An 18801-nucleotide genomic window follows, 5' to 3' on the forward strand; every position below is an offset into this window, starting at 1 on the left:
GCAACTAGGAGTGAAAAATGCTGCCCGTGTTGGTTGGTCCTGCCTTCTGACCAGGTGAGTGAGAGCTCCTGGGGCCGGGGGGGGTGGTGTGCTGCCCCGTGCAGGTGAAGGCTGTGGGGCGGGGTGTGAAGTTAGGGCTAAATGGGGTTAACTGGGTGAGAGCGGTGCTGTGCTTTTCCCTGCTGGGGTCTAAAGGTGGCGTGAGAAGCTGATCTGGGGGCTCTGCGAGGAATTGGCTGTCACGGTATTTCCAAACAAAAAAAGGTCGCAGGGAAAATCTGGGGCACAGCCAAGGCTTTTCCCTGTCTCAAGGAGACCAGCACGAAATCCAAAACGCTACCTTTTTTATTCAGAAGTCATTTCACTGAAAGAAGGTGTACAAACCCCAAGGAGCAGCAAATTGTGTCCCTGTTCCTCCCTCTCTTTCCCTGGCTCTGCTGATGGGCTCAAAAAACCACGTCCAACAGGGCTCTTCCCATCAAGCCCCGTGAGAGCTGTGAGCCGGCAGCGGCCCCTTATGTGAAAAGAACAACTGTAGAAAACCCACAGGTGGGGGCAGACGTAAAGCTCCCGGAAAAGTCATTTTCAAAGGGCTACATCCCCTGAAGCTGAAGAGCAGTTCTAGGAGTCCCTGGGAAGAAAAAAAAAAAAAGTCAACTGTTGCTACCATCAAACCGTAGCATAACACCCAATTTTAAGCTCTTTGTCACTTGGCAAGGCACGATGTTTTCATCATTTTGGGAGGCAAAGCAAAGCCGATTTCCCATTTAACCGCAAAGAAAACCCCTCAATATAGCACCACCGAGCTATCATTGCCAGTTCTCCAGCGATCCTCAAAGCACAGCAGTGTCGCACGTGCAGGAAACGTCAGAAATCCCCGTGCGTCACTTACGTGGTGGTCAGCTGTCAGTCGTTGCCCTCCTCTGTAAAACAAAAAGGTAATTACAGGGTTAATGGGGTGTGGTAACAATAACCAAGGCGCAGGTGTGTTTTTTGGGTTTGTTTTCCAAAAAGCTTGATAAAACCCACAGCCCCATGGGGTTTCTTTGCTCTAAATTCAACCTGGGTACCTCTGCCCGGGGTTTGCGGGGCGGGGGGCTCAGCTGAAGTCCTGCTCCCACCCTTGGGTGCAGGACCACGCGTGGGACACAGCCTGGGCAGCTGCCTCATGCTGGCTCTGTCCCCGTCACCCTGGGAAGCAACCCCCCCAAATAACCCCCATCATAACCCCCGTCCTTGGGGTTTTGTGCTCAGCCCCGGCTGCCTTTTACCTTTGCTTTCCACTTTAAAATCCGACGGGAGGAGGTTGTCCTGCCGGTTGCCCAGCACGAAGGCCAGGAAGGAGAGGATGAGCGCGTCGAGGATGCCGATGATGCAGAGGATGTACGCCCAGCGCACGGTGCAGGCGCCCAGCGTGTACTTGTCCGTCTTGTCCCCGCACATGCGCCTCACCTCGCTCGAGTCCCAGCCGTCGGGGTAGATCAGGCAGCCGATCATCAGCCCCGTAGCTGCAAGGAGGGGGAAACGTCGCAGGTACCGCATGCCCAGATGGGGAGGTTACGGGGAATAGCACAGCCACGACCACAAATATTACAGGGAAAACGCTAAAACGGGCTGGCGAGGCTTAAATATTCCTCAGGACCTGGAGGCAGGGGCTGTGCACCGTCCGAGCTGGGGATGCTGCAGCGTGGGCACGGCGCTGCCTTCCCACACCGCTGTTGCTCATTCCAGCACTGGCCTCATCGCCCCAAAACGAGGCGTCCTCCAAGCAAAACCACTTTGGTTTTGCACAAACCAACCGAGTTCGTGCAAGGCGGAGAATTTTGTTGCTCCGTGCGCGGCTGGATTTTGGGTTTGCCGAGCCGGAGCCGCCGCCAGCAGCAGCAGCAGCTTTGCACGCGGGTTAATTCTGCTTGCTCAGCTGTGCTGGTTCCAGCCAGGGCTGGGAGCTGGCGGTGCTGGGAGCCCTCCACGCCTGACCTCGGTGGCCGACGCGGCCCCTCGCCGTGGGAGTCGTGGCACCAGCTGCCCGAGGGCATCTCCTGCCACGCGGCGTGTCCCGGCCTCTCAACGCGCATTTTTCCCTACACATCCCCCTGCTCTGAGAAGTCGTTGTGCTTGGGAATTGTTGTGCTTGCTGGGAATTTTTGTACTTGCTGGGGATTTGCTGGCCAAGAAGAGTGGTTGGGGCTCGGTAGGGAGAGGAGCTGCACTCATCTGCAAGGCTTTGGGCTGTTGAAGAAGCTCGTTGGTTGCGCCGTGCATGCAGGACTGGTCTTTTAAGTGTTTTTATGCAAGTGTGAGGGTGGCTGCGGCACGGGGGAGCTCCGTGTCCTGCCTTTGCAGGGTTTCCGTAGCCGAAAGCAGCGGGTGCACCAGCACCAGGGGTGCTGCTCCCTGCCTTTGGCTGCTTGCTGAGCTAGGGGTGTCTCACCGATGGGTCCGTCAGGAATGGGGAGACCCCACAGCTGCTTTTAAAGGCAGCTTGTCCTGGGGGGTCAGAGGAGCCACCCGCACCTCCCTCTGCAGCAGCAGGGCACAGGGCACCCCGTGTGCTACAGCCGCCTCCTGCCCCCTATCCGTGGGTTTTCTGACAGTGGTCAACCTGAAAATCCTTTCCGGGTGCTTGCCTTGTGCTGTGCTAAGGGTTTTTATTCCCCTAGCTTAGGGGAAGGAGAGCAGCAAGGACAGCGGGCAGCTTCCTAGGTCAGCAGCGAGCATTTTTCATCGTCTAGAAGCAGCCAGCCTCTCGAGTGCTTAATTACTCTTTGCTGTAGGTAACGGTGAGGAGGGGCACAAGGATGGGGGAGGCTGGAAGGAAATTGCTTCTCCTGGGAAGACAAACCCTGGCACAGAGCAAGCCTGAAGGTGGATCCGCTCACCACCTTTCCTCTTCCAAGCAGCTCCCACACACAGCAGCCTCTGCATCGCCTGGGTGCAGGGGAAAAGCTGTGATTCGAAGCCCTCGGCACCATGGAAGAGCAGCAGCCCTTGGGGGGGCACAGAGCCCCTTGGCTGCACCCCTGCACGCCCGCTGGAGGGGACGGACCCCTCGCCTTGCTGGGTCTGGCAACGCCGAAGCCTTGCAGCAATTTTTCCTGTTTCCATCCATGAGGGATGGGGTTGGGATTGCACAGCCTGCGGGGTGCTGCCAGCAGAGGCTGCTGCTGGAGCTGCTCCCCAGGGACGCCGGGGGAACCCCAAGGAGCAGGTTTCAGAGCCTCTGCCTCGAGGAGCCTGAAGCACAGGTTAGAGGGTCACCAGCATGGAAGATTCAGTCATATCCATGTGGCTGGAGCTGCCTGCGCTTGTGTTTTTCTCCCCATCCAGCACAAAAATGTCCGTAAAAGCCCCAAACACAGCTGCAAAGCCTTTCCCTGCTCTCCCTGGGAGGCTGAGCTGCCCCAAGCCTCTTATCTAAATCTTCGCTTGAGCTCGTTTCTTGAGCTGGGAACTGGAGCAACCCCACGCTACTGCCACCTGCCCTCCCCTGGGACACTGGGGACCGTGGGGACAGCGGCCGGTCCCCGCATCAATGATTCAGGAGCTGCACAGGCCGGGGTTGGGTTTCAGCAGCGCTGGATCAGGCTGGGTTACGGGTGTCTCAGGTGTCTGGGGCTTTGGGGAGGGCTGGAGGGGGCTGCAAGGCGGGTCGGCGGGGTGTGAGGATGAGAAAAGTGGCAAAGGGTGGCGGTGGCACCGAGCCTGTGCTCGGTCCCCTACACGTTACATCTGCCCCGTGCTCAGGGCAGCTCCTGCAGGGGAGAGCGGGGGCACAAGAGGACCCAGCAACGTCTTCTCCATCTCCCTGCTGGATCCCTGCCCCATCCCTAATGCTCGGAGCATGGAGCCCTGCTCCCCCAGGGATGCTCGGAAGCAACAGTCCCGCTGCCATGTGGGGTCACCGGTGGCTGCAGGGACGCTCCGGGGGCTGGGTCCCTCATCCCACGAGGTTCTGCAGCAGGATCCGTGCCCACGTGCAACGCGTCCATCGGGTCTCAGCTGCATCGTGGCTGCTTTACTGACTGCAAATTCCTCCTCTAACCCGTCCGAGGGAGCGGGGCGGGCACGGAGGTTGTGCTGCTGCCCCTTTCCTGGCCGGCCCCACCACGGAGCAGTTGAGGGGGAGCAGCAGCTCCCCACGGACCCATCGCCCCCCGGCCCCGCTCACCTGCCGCCAGCTGCATCCAGGCGCAGACTTTGTAGACGGTGGCCGCGTTGCAGAAGAAGAAGAGGCTGAAGCAGAGGATGGAGCCGATGATGAGGAAGGTGGAGATGCCCACGAAGAACATCGCCGTCTTGAAGGCGCTGGAGGGGATGGTGCCGAAATCCAGGGGGCTGCCCTTGCAGATGAGCTCGCCGGTGAGCGCGTTGCCGATGCAGTAGGAGAAGAGGCCGAAGTAGCCGGCCTGCGGCGTGTCGATGCTGTCGCCGATCCAGTAGGGCTGGATGAAGGTCACCACCATCAGGATGGCGAAGCAGAGGGTGAAGAGGGCCCACAGCACGCCCATGGCCCTGGCGTTCCGCACGTAGTTGGTGTGGTAGATCCGCGCCGCCTCCTGCGCCGGCAGCAGCTTGGGCATGGCCCCGCCGGGCCCCCTGCGGCCCCCGCCGCCTCCCGGGGTCTCCTCCCGGTTCCCCCCCCCGGGTCCTGCCCCGCTCCGCCCCGAGCGAGAGCGGCGGCGCCGCGGGGAGGCTCGGGCTGCGCCGGCGCGCCCCCCCCCGCCTCCGTTCCCCCCTCCCCGGCACCGCCCCGGGAGGCGGCGGCGAGACCCCGGGCAGCGAGCGGGGCTGGGGAGGGAGGGACAGAGCGGTGAGACCCCGGGGTGTGCCCCTGGAATGCGCTCCACGCCTCCGGGATGTGCCCCAAGGATGCGCTCCGGTGCCTCTCGGATGTGCCCCGGTGCTCCTGGGATGAGCCCCCGGGATGCGCCCCGGTGCCCCGAGGATGGTCCCCAGGGATGCGCCCCGGTGCCCCGAGGACGCTCCCCCGGGTTGTGCCCTCGGGATGTGCCCCTGGAACGCGCTCCACGCCCCCGGGATGCGCCCCCTGGATGCGCCCCGTGCCCCTCGGATGCGCCCCCGGGATGCGCCCCGAGCCCTTCCCACGCACCCCGGTGCCCCTCGGATGCGCCCCCGGGATGCGCCCCGAGCCCTTCCCACGCACCCCGGTGCCCCTCGGATGCGCCCCCGGGATGCGCTCCGCTCCCCCGGGCTGTGCCTCGGTGCCCATCGGATGCGCCCCCAAGTTGTGCCCCGCTGCCCCTGGGATGTGCCCCATTCCCCTCGGATGCGCCCTGTGCCCAAACTGGATGTGCCCCTGGGGTATGCCCCGTGTCCTCACCGTGTGCTCCCTGGATGTGCCACGTGTCCCCAAGGTGCAGCTCTGGGATGTGTTTTGTGCCCCCTACGTGTGCCCTGTGCCCCCCCCGTGTGCCCACAGGATGCACCCCCCATCCTCTATAACCCAAGAAGTGTCCCTGGGACATGCCCCGTGCCCACCCATAGGATATGTGCACCCTGGACGCACCCCTGGGACCCCACCTGTACCCCCACCGTGTGCAGCTCAGCACGTACCCCATGCCCCAGGATGTGCCCTGCACCCCTCTGCGCACCCCAAGATGCTCTCAGTGTCCCCCCTGGGATGTGCTCCGTGCCCCAGGATGTGCTCCGTGACCCTGCTGTATGCCCCAGGTCCTTGCTGGGCGCACTGGGGTGTGTGATGCACCCCAGGACGTGCTGAGATGCCCCAGGGATGTGCTGTGCCCCCCTTGTTGTGTCCCAGGATGTCTCCTGGGCTGTTCTGTGCCCCCCAGCTGTGTGCCCAAGGCTGCTCTCCTCTGCCTTCCCCAGCACCACCTCGGTCCTTGCCCCACTGGAGTGCACATGGGGTCTCATGGGTCCCGGACCCACAACAGCAGGGCTGGAGGGGTGCAGGCAGGGGGGGGAGGAGCTGCCAGGACCCCCCAGGACACCTGTGGGCACCTCGGGGCCTTTCCCCAGGTGCCAGCGTGGCGGTGCCCTGCAGCCAGGGCCAGCCCGAGCCTCACCCCCACGGCTGCCGAAGGTCAGGGCTGCCCGGGCGTTAATCATTGCCCAGAGCAGCTGGGCTGATGCGGGTGCGAAAAGCTGTGCCATTCCCAGAGCTGTTTTCCTTTCCTCAACCAAATCCCGCACCCATTGAAACACGGAGAGCAAACACCCGGTGGGCAGGGGGTGCCTGGGGGACCTCGGTGGGCTCTGAGGCACTGAGTGAGGCTGGCAGGGGGTGGGCTCGTTCCTGTGATGCTCTGGGTTTCCTTAAGTGGGTTTCCTGGTGGCTGTGCTGGTAATGTTGGGTCGACGGAGGAGCTGGGCTTGGGATTTGGTGTTTTCCCAGAGCTCCTGCTGTTGCATCAGGGCTCGGTTTGCCCTTGAAGCCCCATGCGAGCAGGGCAGTCTTGGAGAAAGTGGCTCATCCCAGCTCCCCAGGGCTCAGGGCGGAGGAGAGCGGGCAGGACTGGTCCCACCGTGGAAATCCCAGTGCCGTTATTCCACATCTGCTTTGGCCAAAGGAGCTTCTGTACGGCAGGGGGACATCACCCCTGCGGGAAGGCCACCTGGGGACAGGGCGCATCGTCCCCACCTCCGTGCCATGCCGCCACCTGCGCTGGCACCGCACCCCGGGCAGCGAGGGCATCGCCGTTCCTCCGCGGCAGCCCGGGCAGGTCGGCTGCGATAGGAGAGGCTGCGTCAGCTGGCGGAGGCGCCGGCTATAAAGCGCCCGGCCGCCCGCAGCGGAGCCCTGAACAAGCCCACCATGGCGAGCACGCTGCAGATCGGCCTCCTCCTCTCCCTGCTGCTCCTGGCCCCGGCCCTGGCCGTGCCGCACGAGCGAGGGCTCATCTTTAATTTGGTAAGAGGAGAAAACCCCGTCCTTGCTGCAGCCAGGGTGCGTGGTGCTTGGGGTGTGGAGGTGTCTGCGATGTTTCGGTCTCTGGCAGTGGCTGTGGGGGTGCCCCGAGGTGATGGCTGCAGCCCTGAGAGCAAAACTCACTTGCAGCTGGGGAAACTGAGGCAGGTGGGATGGTGTGCTGGGTTTTGCAGGGTTGTGCGGGATCTCTCCTGCTGCAGAGGGGCAGGGAAGGCTCTTTGTGTCAGTGAGGACTCTCCCTGGGGGGGCCTTGCAGGATATATGGGGGAGAAAGGCTTCCCTGGTGCATCTCAGCCCTAATCCCATGAGCTGGACAGAAAACAGCGCCTCGGCGGGCCGTACTTTGGGCCAGAATGAGTAAATGCTGCTGGGTCTGCCCAAGCCCCAGCCGAAGGGCAGAGCGATTCTGACACCTGCCCCAACCCCCTGGTTCCACCGCTGTGGTTCTTGGGGGCAGGGGGGCGGGTGTCCGAGCCAAACGTGGGGCTCACACCTCTCCTCGCCGCTGCAGGACACCGGGGAGCTGTGCCTGCAGAGCGCCCAGTGCAAGAGCGGCTGCTGCCAGCACAACAGCGGGCTGAACCTGGCCCGGTGCGTGCCGAAGGCGGCCGAGTTCCAGGAGTGCTCCCCGAAGGTAGGTGCCTGAGCGACGCGGTGTCCCCAGCCCGTCCCCGTGGGTCACCCTCCAAGGTTGGGGGGCCGCGATGGCCCCTCTACCGTGCCCCCGTCCCCGCAGAGCGTCTATGGGGTCTACTACAAGTGTCCCTGCGAGAGCGGCTTGACCTGCGAAGCCGACAGGAGCATCGTGGGCTCTATCACCAACAGCGACTTCGGCATCTGCAAGGACAAGCAGAGCACCGCGGCGGCGCGGTGAAGGACGTGAGCCCCCCCCCGGCACCCCCAGAACAAGCCTGGTGGGGCTGGGGGCTCTAGTAAAGAGCATTTCTGCTGTCGCAAGCCGGCGTTTTCACTCCATGCATCCTGGCACGGGGCAGGGGCAGCAGGGCCAGAAGGTCCTGGGAAAGCCGCGGGGAGACGGCTCTGTGTTTGCGCACACACGCGGCGTGTGAAAACGGGTATTGATCAGGGCTGCGGGCGAACGATAAGCCGGGGGGGTGAGCTCTGCTTGGGGGGGGGCATTCAGGAAAAGGGTGCAGGGGGCGGCCGTGAGGGAGCCGTGCTGGGTTTTATTTGCGTCTGCGAGCACGGCGGCCATGAGCGTCCCCTAGAAAATGGATTCGCCAGAGGGCGAGATGTGGAGAGAGGCGGCGCTGCCCGCGCCGTGCTTGCCCAGGGCGGCGGCGGCGATCTCCGCATCCAGCTTGTACAACCACAGGCTCATGATGAGTTTGCACGCCTGGAGCTGCACTCTCTCCTCGGGGTGGACGAACATGACCAGGAGGTGTTCGTCCAGGTGGGAGTTCTCGCCGAAAAGGACCTCGTAGAGGGAGCAGCTGCCGCTCTTGGGGCTCTTGCTCGGGCGGCGGGGCTTCGCGCAGCCCCCGTGCAGCACCTCCACCAGCAGCAGCATCTCGCAGAGCAGCTTCCCCGGCTGCGAGTTGTTCATGAGGCTCAGGAATTCGGGCCGGACCTGGCCGAGGAGATGCTGGGAGCCAGCAGCCAAGCTGGGGGCAGCCCCGGGGTGGAAACGAGGATGCAAATCCCCTGCAAATCCCACCGGCTGCGGGGCCGGGGGCCGTACCTGGCAGTTGAGGATGTCGGGCAGGAGCTCTTCCTTGCGGGACAGCGCGATGAGCAGCCTGAGGACCTGCAGCTGCAGAAACACCGGGGATGCGGCTGGGAGGGTGGGCACCATGTTGGGGGGTCCCCGCCGGGCGCGGGGGGCGGCGTACCTGGATGGCGTAGTTGTCCCACTGCAGGAAGCCCAGCAGGTTCGGCACCGCGCGGCGCAGCAGCGGCTCGATGTTGGGGGGCACGGGCAGCGCGTTGAGCAGCCGCAGCGCCGCCACCTGCACCTCCGTGTCCCGGGAGGAGATGACCAGATCCAGGATCTTGGGGTAGTAATCCTGCGGGGACGGGGCAGGGGGTGCTCAGGGAGCAGTGCGCAGCTGGCCGGGGGGGGCCGCAAGGAGCCGGGGGGGGAAGCACTGACCTGGACTTGGGCAGTGAACAGGGACCGGGTGGCAAAAGCCCTGAGGGTGTTCAGCGCCTGGACCTTGGTGTCCCCGTTGTGGTTGTCCAGGCAGGAGGCCACCAGCTGGATGTGCTCCGGGCTGCAGGTGGGGTTCTGGAGGGAGGCCAGGCCGGGATGGGATGGGGGTGGGATGGGGGTGGAGATGGGGATGGGATGGGATGGGATGGGATGGGATGGGATAGGGAGGAGATGGGGATGGGGATGGGGATGGGAACCGCAGCACCCCGGAGCACAGCGGGGTGCCCTCGTGCTGTCCCCGCAGCGCCCTTCACCTTCGCGTCCATCAGGTAGACGCAGCGGGTGATGCTGCGCAGGATGGCGCTGCGGGACCGGCCGTCCTGCTGCGCCCTCAGCATTTCCAGCAGCTCCTCGCAGACCCTCCTGCTCAGAACCTCCTCCACGGGCAGCCCTGGGAGCAAGCGGGGAGCCGCAGTCGCACCGGGGCGGCGCACGGTTCCCACGGGGAACCCAAATTTTCCTTCAGGCTCACGTCCCACGGGAGGGGAAACTGAGGCACGGGCAGGGAGGTGGCAGAGGGGGGACCCCGGCGGTCCCCTCCCACCCACCGTCCTGGTGGTCCGGGCTTTCCAGCCGGTAGTGGTTGGTGCCGCCGGGCGCGCTGCTCAGCGCCTCGGCCACGGTCCTGTAGAGGAGGTAGACGGCCCCGGCGCCCGTGGCCACGCTCAGGACGCGCCGCCCCGTCCAGGTCCCCCAGCACGCCGCCATCCCCGGCACCGCAGCCCCCCGAGCCCCACGGGACCGGGGCGGCTCCTGGAAGCAGAATCATCCCCGGGGTGCGGAGCCTTGTGAGGTCAGGGTCGGGGTGCGCGTGGGTCACCGAGGTGCCCCCCCCTCCAGGCTCGGCCGGAGGAGCCCCCCCCACCCCCCAGCCCCGTGCTGTCACCTTGTCGCACCACCCCGGGGACACGAAGCCACTGAGCTGGGGACGTGGGGTGGGGTGGGGTGAGCCCAGGGGAGCACCCGTGTCCCGGGGGGGGGGTCCTGACCCTCTGCGCCCGGCATGGGGGGGGTGGCACTGTGCCTGGACACCCGCTGGGACACGGGGCTGGGGACGAGGAGCTTGGGGCAGGGGACGAGGGACACATGGCAGGGGACGGGGGACACATGGTAAGGGACAAGGGGCATAGGGAAGGGGACAAGGGGCATAGGGAAGGGGACATGGAACATGGGGCAGGGGACAAGGGACAAATGGCAGGGGGCGAGGACATGGGGTAGGGGACATGGGACACAGGGAAGGGGACGAGGGACACGGGGAAGGGGACAAGGGACAGGGGGAAGGGGACCTGGGACACACGGCAGGGGACAAGGGACGCAGGACATGGGGCGGGGGACACGGGCCATGCGGCAGGGCCATGGGACATGGCACATGTCCCCAGCCCTGCCGCCTGCTCAGGGCTCAGCACCCCAAGGTGCCAGCAGGGAGGTGCTGCCCACCCCCCTCCCCCCCCCCCCAGTGCACTTACTGGGCATACTGGGAGCGCCGCCAGGGGCTCTGCACCCTTGGCATGGGCAGGATGCGGCCAGCGCAGGCAGGACCAGCAGAGGGCAGCCCCCACCTCCCCGAGCACCCCCCCAGAGCCCTGCGGACCCCCCCAGCCCCATTTGGGGGGGGGATGCTCAGCCTCGGGGGCCCTGCGGTGCTCCCTGAGCCCCTCTTTCGGGGTCACCCCTCACCAGATTGGGGGGCGCCAGTGTTGGGGGCACAGCCTGGGCCGTGCCCTGTATACGATGGAGATTTCTTTTTTTAGGGGGGGGACATCTTCCTGGCCCTGGCAGGGAAATACTGGAGAGGTGGGAAGAGTTTGGGGGGGGTTAGGGGAGGGTCGCAGCCCCCCCCAAAAAATAACAACTAAACCCTAATCCTATTCGTGGGTGAGCAGCGGCTCAATTTTGGCAGCTCCCCGCGGGTGAGCGCTGGCGCGAGCCGAGAAGCGGCCGCCTGACTCACGGCGTTGACAAACACAGGAAGGGGCCCCGGCGCGTGTGGGGTGCTGCAAGCCCCGGGGGGGGCACCCCGACCTTGGGGGGGGCGGGGGGAATGCACAGAGCATCCGTGTGCTGGCAGATGGTGCTTCCATCCCCCAAAAATGCAAGATATTTTTTTGGGGGGGGGGGGGGATGCCGCCGCGTCCCCCCCCAGCTCCGTTCGGAGCTGGGGGGGGACGCGGCGGCATCCCCCCCCCCAAAAAAAAATAAAATAAAAAAATTGCCCTGGGGAGGATTGAGGGATGCCCCCACCTCCAGCACTGCTTTGCATGGCAAAGCGATGCAAACGGGGGCAAACCCATAACTGCCCCCCCCAAAAAAAAAAAACAAAAAACCACGCGCCCCACTTTGCACCGCAGCGGGATGCCCACGACGGTTTGACCCCCCTCTCCCCCCCCAGCGCCCCAAAACCACCCCGCACACCCCCCCCCCCCTAAAGCCAATCGAGGGGCACCGGCGTGGGGGGACACCCGCGGCGACGTTCCCGCGCCCCCGCCGCCGTGTCCCCCCCCGTGTCCCCCCCCCCAGCCGGGGCTGTTTTTAACACGAGGGTACAGGATGTTCTGCTCGCTCTTGCACACAGCCTCGCTCCCGCTCCCCAACCTCCCTCCTCCCTCGCTCCCCCCCCCTTTCCTGCCGGCCCCATGGCCTTCACCTCGTCTTCGCCGCGCTGCTTTAACCCTTTTTCTTGCAGAAGCTTGGCTCCCCTCGCCGTTAGTGCCGTCCTTCGTGCAAGTACGGCCCCTTCATTATTCTTATCTCTATTATTATTATCATTCCTATTATTATCCTTACCATTGGTGTTATTACTATCGCTATTACTATTGCTGTTACCGTTATTACTATTACTGTTATTACCATTACTACTATTATTATTACCATTACTGTTATTATTATCACCATTGCCGTTATTATCATTACCATTACTGTTCCTTTTATTATTATTGTTATGAGCAATATTTCCCCGAGGCTCCCTTTCCACCCCCCCCAAGCCCCCCTCAGGGGCTCCCCACGGGGCTCAGGGCACCCCCAGAAGCCGGCCCTCGCCAAAATCCCCCCGCAAGGATCCCCCGGGAAGGGGGCAGATCCTTCCTGCGTGGCATTGACCCCCCCCAGAGCCCCGGTCCCTGCAGAGGACCCTCCCCACGGCGGCATTTTAGCACCCAGCTGGGTGCCCCCCCCCCCCCCGACTGGTGCTGGGCAGGGGCCCGATCCTGCTGCAGGAGCAAAATGAGCACGGGGGCGGCAGCGGGACGGGATCGGCCCCCGTGGCATCGGGGTTCGAGGGTCCCAAAGGATTTAGGGGCTCCACAGAGGGTGCAAGGGGGGGGGGGGGGTCGTGGATGCACCCCGGGGCTGCCCCAGGAGGGTTTTGGGGCCAGGCCTGATTTTTCCCCACCTCCGGATGCGGGGAAGCCCCAAATCCTTGGGCCGCTGCCCAAGTCCACCGCCACGCACCCAAAGCACCCGGGCAGGGGTTGTGTGTGTGGGGGGGCCGATCCTGCTCCCACGGGGCACCCCCCCGGCCCCGGCCCCTTTTGGGGTTTGCTTCAGTCCCAGCGGGGTTTGCAGAGCCCTGGGGAGAGGGCTCAGGGTTGGCACCGGCACGGCGACGGCGGCGGCGTTTTGAACTTTCGCTGGAGGAAAAACAACCTTTCTAGCAAAAAAAAAAAAGAAAAATTCATGAAAAGCTCTCTGGTTTTCCTCTTCTTGCCAAAACCAATTGTTGAAGATTTTTTTTTTTTTTCCCCGGCCTCTCCTGTTTTTGCCTTCGCTTGTGGCGGGGGGAACAACGTCGCTCGCGGGTTTTTCTGCCCTTAGGTTCTCCCCCCCCAGAGCTGGAAGAGGGACGGGTGCTGACCCCGCCTGGGTGCTGGCCCTGCATGGGTGTCCCCCCCCCCTCCTGTCCCCTCCTTTAGGGCTGCTGCGTGTTGTAAGGCAGGGCGACATCCCAGGGGATGGAGACGGATGGGGGGGTCTGGGATGGGGGCACCCCAAAACCACCCGGGGGGGCAAGCGGTGCCCACCAGTGCCACGTCTGGCCCCGAGCCCCCCCCCCGGGAGCAGGGCAGGACTCGCTGCTGCTTTCCAGCAGGGTAAAAGCGGAAAAATTCCCCCAAATTCTTGGGAGCTGGGGGCAACGCTGGGGGCTGCACGGGGGTGAGGTGCCAGGGGGTGGTGCGTGGGGGGGGCACACGGGGGGTCGTGCTTGGGGTGATGCTGAAAGGGATGCTGGAGGCTTATGCTGGGGGGGGACACACTGGAGGGGGGGGACAAAACTGGGGCTGGTGCAGTGGGGTACGAGGCTGGGGGTGAGCTGAAAGGGATGATGAGGGTTTATGGGGGGAGGGGGAGACTGGGGGGGGGCACCAAATGGGGGGTGCTGCACTGGGGGAGATGCTGGGGGCGATGCTGGGGGCGATTCCAGGGGGTGATGCTGGGGGTGACACCGGGGGCGATGCAGCCTGGGGAGGGGGTGACACCATCCCTCGGGACCCGAGCAGGGACCCATCCCCTTTACGGGGCCTTTCCAGCACCGGGGAGGGGAATTCCTCCCCGCAACCCCCCCCCCCCCGCCCCAGAGAGCAGGCAGCTCCCCCCTAACCCCCCAGGGGGACCCCCCAGGGACCCCCCATCTCCCCCCCAGGGCAGAGGCCGGGGCCGGCCGCAGCCGTGCGGAGCGGTTTCCCTCGCACACCCACTTCCCCGGCCGCTGACTCAGGGCTGTTCCCTGCGCTCCCGCGCCCGGTACATCGCGTCCCCCACGCCGGGCGCCTGGCACGCCGCCCGCCCGCCTCGCCCGTGAGGTGCCGCAGAGCTGCGGGGTCAGGGTCCGGCCTCGCTCGGGAGACCCCCTCCGAGCTCCCCCCCTCCAAGCCACGGGCTGCAGGGCAGGGATGGTTTTTTTTTGGGGGGGGGATATTTTTTTTGGGGTGGGACGCAACCCCAACGTAACCGAGCTGTCCCTGCTGCTACGTGTCCCTATAAGCACTCGGGCACATGGGGGGGGGGCTGTGGGGTCCCCACCCCACAGCACATCCCCGGGGGGCTGCGCCCCTCGCTCCCCACACCAGGAGCGGGCTCAGCACCCTTCACACCCCCCCCTGCCCCCGCCACCCAACTCCCCACGGCGGGACGGGGCCAGGGGGCCCCGGCACCGCCAGCCCGGCAGAGGCTGGTACAGTTCGTTACGTCCCGACCGGAATGTACTTTGTGCTACAAGTGGCCCCCGGCCAGCGCGGCGGGGCCGGACGTTATTTATACTCCTCGCTCCGGCCCCGCTGCATCCTGCGCCCGGCGCTCGGGGCGTTATCTCCGGCGGTTTCCCCCCCCGGCCGGGTGCAGGAGGGAGCCTCGGACCCTTCCCCCCTCTCTCAATTCATTCAGACTCGTGTCGTGTTTAATAATAATACGGATTTTTAATTTTATTTTTTTTTTCCCCCCGGAGGAGGGAGAACCCAGGGCAATATGCGCGTCCTGCGGCCGGGGAAAAGCCGTCCCGGCGGGAGCTGCTGGAAGGAAACGCCGCCAGCCTCGGGGCCGGGGACATCGATCCAGCCCTGGCTAGAGGCGATGCACGTTCAGATCCCAACCCGGAAATTTTGGGGTTTGAAACGCACGTGGAAAGGCCCAGGGCCGGTGGCGGCGGAGGTGCAGGATCCCAGGGCAGGATCCGGCCTGCGGTGGGGCAGGGGCACAAGGGGGGCGCTGGGTCCCCACGTGTGCGGGTGCCGCGGGTGCCTCGTCCCCGCTCAGCGGCAACGTTTCGCTGCAGGAACCGGGGTCAGAGCGAGGCGAGGAGGCTCGCAGGGCCGGATCCGGCCATGAGCGCATCCGGCCACCTCGCCGGTAGGAAGAATTTGGGGGGATTTCCTGCAGAAAACAGCTCTGCATCCCCTGCGGTCAGGCAGCTCCTCACTGAGCGGGTGTGCTGGCCCTGCTGCCTCCCCCGTGTCCCCACGTCCTTGTGTCCCCATGTCCCCGTGTCCTCATATTCCCATGTCCCCATATCACTACATCCCCATATCCCCACATCCCCGTGTCCCCACATCCCTGTGTCCCCACAACCCTGTGTCCCTACATCCCCATGTCCCCACTTCCCCCCCCAGTCTCCACATCCCCATGTCTCCATATCCCCCTGTCCCTGTGTCCCCATGTCCTCGTGTCCCCACATCCCCGTGTCCCCATGTCCCCTCCCATCCCCACGTCCCCCCCAGTCCCCACAACCCCGTGTCCCCATGTCCCCCTGTCCACGTGTCCCCATATCCCCGTGTCCCCGTGTCCCCAGGTCCCCATATCCCCACATCCCCATATCCCCACGTCCCCCCTATCCCCACATCCCCCCCCAGTCCCCACATCCCCGTGTCCCCATATCCCCCTGTCCCCGTGTCCCCAGATCCCCGTGTCCCCACATCCCCGTGTCCCCACATCCCCATGTCCCCATGTCCCCCTGTCCCCGTGTCCCCATGTCCCCATGTCCCCATGTCCCCACGTCCCCGTGTCCCCAGATCCCCGTGTCCCCGTGTCCCCACGTCCCCGTGTCCCCACATCCCCGTGTCCCCACGTCCCCCCACCCCCGTCCCCACGTCCCCCCCGGTCCCCACGTCCCCCCCACCCTCCCGTCCCCGCCGCGGGCGCAGCTGCACCTCCGGCGGCGAGGACGCGGTGTACCCGTGCTGCCTGTTGTGCAACGCCGCCTGCGCCTCCGTAAACACCCGGCTCCCGCGCCGCCGCCGCCACCACCGCCGCCTCCCCGTTACCCCCCCTTCAACTGGGGCCGAAACCGGGGCACACCCGGGGGGGGTGCCGGGGGGGGGGGGGGGCAAAAAGCCGCTTTTCTCCCCAAAATCAGGCTCGGGGATGAAATCCGGGCAGCGGAGGCCGGGATGGATTCGGTCCCGCCGGTGAGCGTGGACCACACGGGGCGGGGGGGGATCCCCGGGGGTGGATCGATGGAGGCCGGGGCGCTGGAGGAAGCCGGAGAAATGCGATTTGCTTTGATCTCCAACGCGCTCGGCAGATTTCGCTGCTGCGGCTTTCGGGTCCGCAGCCAGCAGCGGGGACGCCGCTCCTCCCCGCTCGCGAGGCAGATCATTGCCGGTTATTTTTAGAAGACACAGATGAATAAAAATATCTCCTGTTTTATTTTATTTTCCCCCCCACCCTCCCCCCACCCCGTTGCGGCAGCCTCCTCCCCGACGTCGCGCAAGGTGCTCGGGGCCCACCACCGGGACGGCTGTCGGCCTCGGGGTGGGGGTCGGGGCTCTGCCCCCCCCCGAATTTCGGCCGGGGCTGAGGTGTCCCCTGGTCCCTGTCCCTCGGGGACCGGTGACGGCAGCGCAGGCTCCGGCCTCGGGCAGGACGCGTGTGGCCAGCTGGATGGCGAGGGGAACAAGCCGTGCCCCTGGCAGCCTCAGCAGCGCCTTCGGGGATTATTTATGGCATTTCGCTCCCGAGGAGCACATTTCCTCCTGGGACGGGACAGGAGGGACAGGGCACCGGGGTGGGGGTCACGCACCCAGCCCCCAGTGCTGCATCTGCTGCATTTTGTCCAGATTTCTGGATTAAACCCCTAAATCAGATGATTTTTTTTTCCCCTTGCTGCAAAGCTCACGCCACGCCGTGCTGCACCGCGGCCTCATCCCCACCATGCACCCAAGCACCCGAGGCTCCTCGTCCCCTCCGGGCACAGCCCCACCGTGGCCCCTCTCCCACCTTTTCCCCTTCCCTCCGTCACCTCCAGCCCCACCGGGTGGTCTCGGGGGGGCTCCGGGGCTCCCACAGCGGCTCCACTGGTGGCAACCGGAGAAAAAAAACCCGGCTCGGCTCCGCGGCCCCGCTGCTCCGGAGCGTGGCGGGGTCCGAGCTCGGCGTGGGGTCTTGCACAACGGCTGTGCTGCAACACCCAGGCACGGGCGGGTGAAGCGAGGCCGCAGCTGGAACGGTGAATTTCCTGGCTTTCCAAAGCCTACGTCAGCCCCCGCTCCTTTCATCCACGTCTCAAGCCGAATTTCCTCACGAGCGGGGCTGCGAAGTCGGGGTGGGCGAGGACGGGGCCGCGGCTCCGTACCGGTGCTGGTGTCACGGCCACTGCGAGGCCACTTATTAAGAAAAAAACCACCCCGCCGGTGCTTTCTTCCCATGTATTTTATTATTTTTGTCTCTGCAAACAAACAGATTCACCATTCCCGTGGTGCGAAGCAGGCTGCAGCCCCCGGCACCGCCGCCGGCCTGGTGCAGTTCTGCAGGGCCTCGGCCTCAGCCCCCCCGAAATGCAGCCAGGGAGCTGGGACCCCAAATATTGATCCGGTGGGGAGGAATTGAAAGCTGTCAGAGGGCAGGCAGGAAATATTTGAGGCCAGAGCCCGGAACCAGGCCCTGGGGCAGCGCCTCGCGCGGTGCTGGGAGTGCCGGATCCACCGGGGTCACGTTAGGCGAGGGAAAGCTCTCCTAAATGAACCAAATCTGCCACTTTTTTTTCGAAAGCGGGCTTTCGCTTTTACTCCGTGTTGCCATTTAGGGCCGGTTTTAGCTAAATTACAGCTGGCAAAGCCTAGTTCAGCAGCGAGGGCAGGCCCGCGGGAGCACCTCGGTGCCGCAGCCCCGTGGGGGATTTTATGGGGTCAGGACGTGGGGAGCGGGTTGGGAGTGGGGGCACCGGGTCGAGCACAATCCCGATAAAATCCCACACATTATAACCCCCCCCAGTTATCAAACCCCTGGTTTCAATCTGCCTGGGGCTAAACCCCCCCCCCAGCTCCAGGTTTTTTTGCCCTTCCAGGCCCAGGCGCTGCAATTTCCTGACCAGGCCAAAGCGGCGCTGGGCTCCGCGTTTCCAACGCGCTTCATTTTTCCCTAAAAAAAAGGGGTGTTTCTGAGGCAGCTCGTAGGAAAAATCTGATCAGGGTTACCGCGAACGGGAACATTTCTGCCTGTCCCCACTGCCGGCGTGTCCCCTGGAACAACGCCCCCCCCCAGCACCAGCTCCTGGGGGGTGTTGTTTATGATTATTATTTATTATTATTTATTATTTATTAACTTTTTCGGGGTGCTGGGGTGCCCCTGGGGCATTTCTGGGGCTGGGGTCCCCGGAGGGGCATCACACGGGGCCACTGGTGCTGGGGGCTGGGCTGTGGCATCACTGGGGGGGGCTTTGGGGCACCGGGACTGGGGTGGCCTCGGGAGCGTTGCACCCCCCTGGGACATTGCATGGGGGCAAGATTCCCCCCCCCCCCCCCCCGGGGCATTGCATGGGGGCAAGACCCCCCCCCCCGAGGGCATTGCATGGAGCTGTAGCACCCCCCGAGATATTGCATGGGGACAAGACCCCCCCCTGGGGGCGCTGCATGGGGACAAGACCCCCCCCCCCCCCCCCTCCCCCAGGGAGAATTGCATGGAGCTGCACCCCCTGGGGATATTACACGGGGACAGGGCCCCCCCGGGGGGCATTGCACGGGGCTGAGACCCCCCCCTCAGGACATTTCACGGGGATAAGACCCCCCTCCCGGGGAGAATTGCATGGGGATGGTACCCCCCCCCCCGGGGCATTGCACAGGGCCAGGACCCCCCCAACCCATTGCCCCCTCCCCCCCCCAGCAAGTGCTCGGCGCGGGGCGGGCCCGAACGGGGCGTGGCCAAACCAGAGCACCGCCCCCCTCTGCTTTGCATATCCCCGCCCCCTCGACCAATAACAAAACCCTCCGCGCCAGACGGGCGGGCGAAAGAA

General features: G+C 64.9%; 3 protein-coding genes across 13 annotated transcripts; 1 reads left to right on the plus strand and 2 right to left on the minus strand.

The window, feature by feature from the left end:
• Positions 1-327: 327 nt before the first annotated feature.
• On the minus strand, positions 328-4695 carry LHFPL5 (LHFPL tetraspan subfamily member 5). Its single transcript, XM_080569084.1, has 4 exons — positions 4172-4695; positions 1272-1508; positions 893-923; positions 328-631 (listed from the first exon to the last, which is right to left on the minus strand). Exons 1-3 carry the CDS (start codon positions 4581-4583, stop codon positions 907-909), a joined length of 666 nt encoding a protein of 221 aa, XP_080425210.1. The 5' UTR covers positions 4584-4695; the 3' UTR covers positions 328-631; positions 893-906.
• Positions 4696-6223: 1528 nt separating this feature from the next.
• Positions 6224-7870, plus strand: CLPS (colipase). Of its 2 annotated transcripts, XM_080569125.1 has the most exons (3): positions 6226-6895; positions 7425-7547; positions 7650-7870. In XM_080569125.1, the coding sequence occupies exons 1-3, from the start codon at positions 6800-6802 to the stop codon at positions 7785-7787; spliced, it is 357 nt and encodes a 118-aa protein (XP_080425251.1). In that variant the 5' UTR covers positions 6226-6799; the 3' UTR covers positions 7788-7870. The 2 variants fall into 2 exon arrangements, with proteins under 2 accessions (XP_080425250.1, XP_080425251.1); XM_080569124.1 differs by having other exon boundaries at positions 6224-7547.
• ARMC12 (armadillo repeat containing 12) lies at positions 7863-13217 on the minus strand. 10 transcript variants are annotated; one of them, XM_080569098.1, is made up of 6 exons: positions 9635-10533; positions 9341-9477; positions 9027-9161; positions 8767-8940; positions 8616-8687; positions 7863-8465 (listed from the first exon to the last, which is right to left on the minus strand). In XM_080569098.1, the coding sequence occupies exons 1-6, from the start codon at positions 9792-9794 to the stop codon at positions 8139-8141; spliced, it is 1005 nt and encodes a 334-aa protein (XP_080425224.1). In that variant the 5' UTR covers positions 9795-10533; the 3' UTR covers positions 7863-8138. The 10 variants fall into 10 exon arrangements, with proteins under 10 accessions (XP_080425224.1, XP_080425229.1, XP_080425232.1 ...); XM_080569106.1 differs by having other exon boundaries at positions 8016-8504; XM_080569103.1 differs by having other exon boundaries at positions 7863-8687.
• Positions 13218-18801: the final 5584 nt, after the last annotated feature.

The sequence above is a fragment of the Anser brachyrhynchus genome (assembly GCF_964034855.1).
Source record: "Anser brachyrhynchus genome assembly, chromosome: 27".
In the NCBI taxonomy this organism is placed as follows: Eukaryota; Metazoa; Chordata; class Aves; order Anseriformes; family Anatidae; genus Anser; species Anser brachyrhynchus.

Coding starts and splice junctions, on each gene's coding strand:
- LHFPL5 (XM_080569084.1), bottom strand. CDS start 4,583: ATGCCCAAGCTGCTGCCGGCGCAGGAGGCGGCGCGGATCTACCACACC. Junction 1,509..4,171: donor CTGGATGCAGCTGGCGGCAG/GTGAGCGGGGCC, acceptor CCCTCCTTGCAG/CTACGGGGCTGATGATCGGC.
- CLPS (XM_080569124.1), top strand. CDS start 7,275: ATGCTGCTGGGTCTGCCCAAGCCCCAGCCGAAGGGCAGAGCGATTCTG. Junction 7,548..7,649: donor TCCAGGAGTGCTCCCCGAAG/GTAGGTGCCTGA, acceptor CCGTCCCCGCAG/AGCGTCTATGGGGTCTACTA.
- ARMC12 (XM_080569099.1), bottom strand. CDS start 9,794: ATGGCGGCGTGCTGGGGGACCTGGACGGGGCGGCGCGTCCTGAGCGTG. Junction 9,478..9,634: donor AAGCCCGGACCACCAGGACG/GTGGGTGGGAGG, acceptor GCTTGCTCCCAG/GGCTGCCCGTGGAGGAGGTT. Junction 8,941..9,026: donor TGTTCACTGCCCAAGTCCAG/GTCAGTGCTTCC, acceptor CCGTCCCCGCAG/GATTACTACCCCAAGATCCT.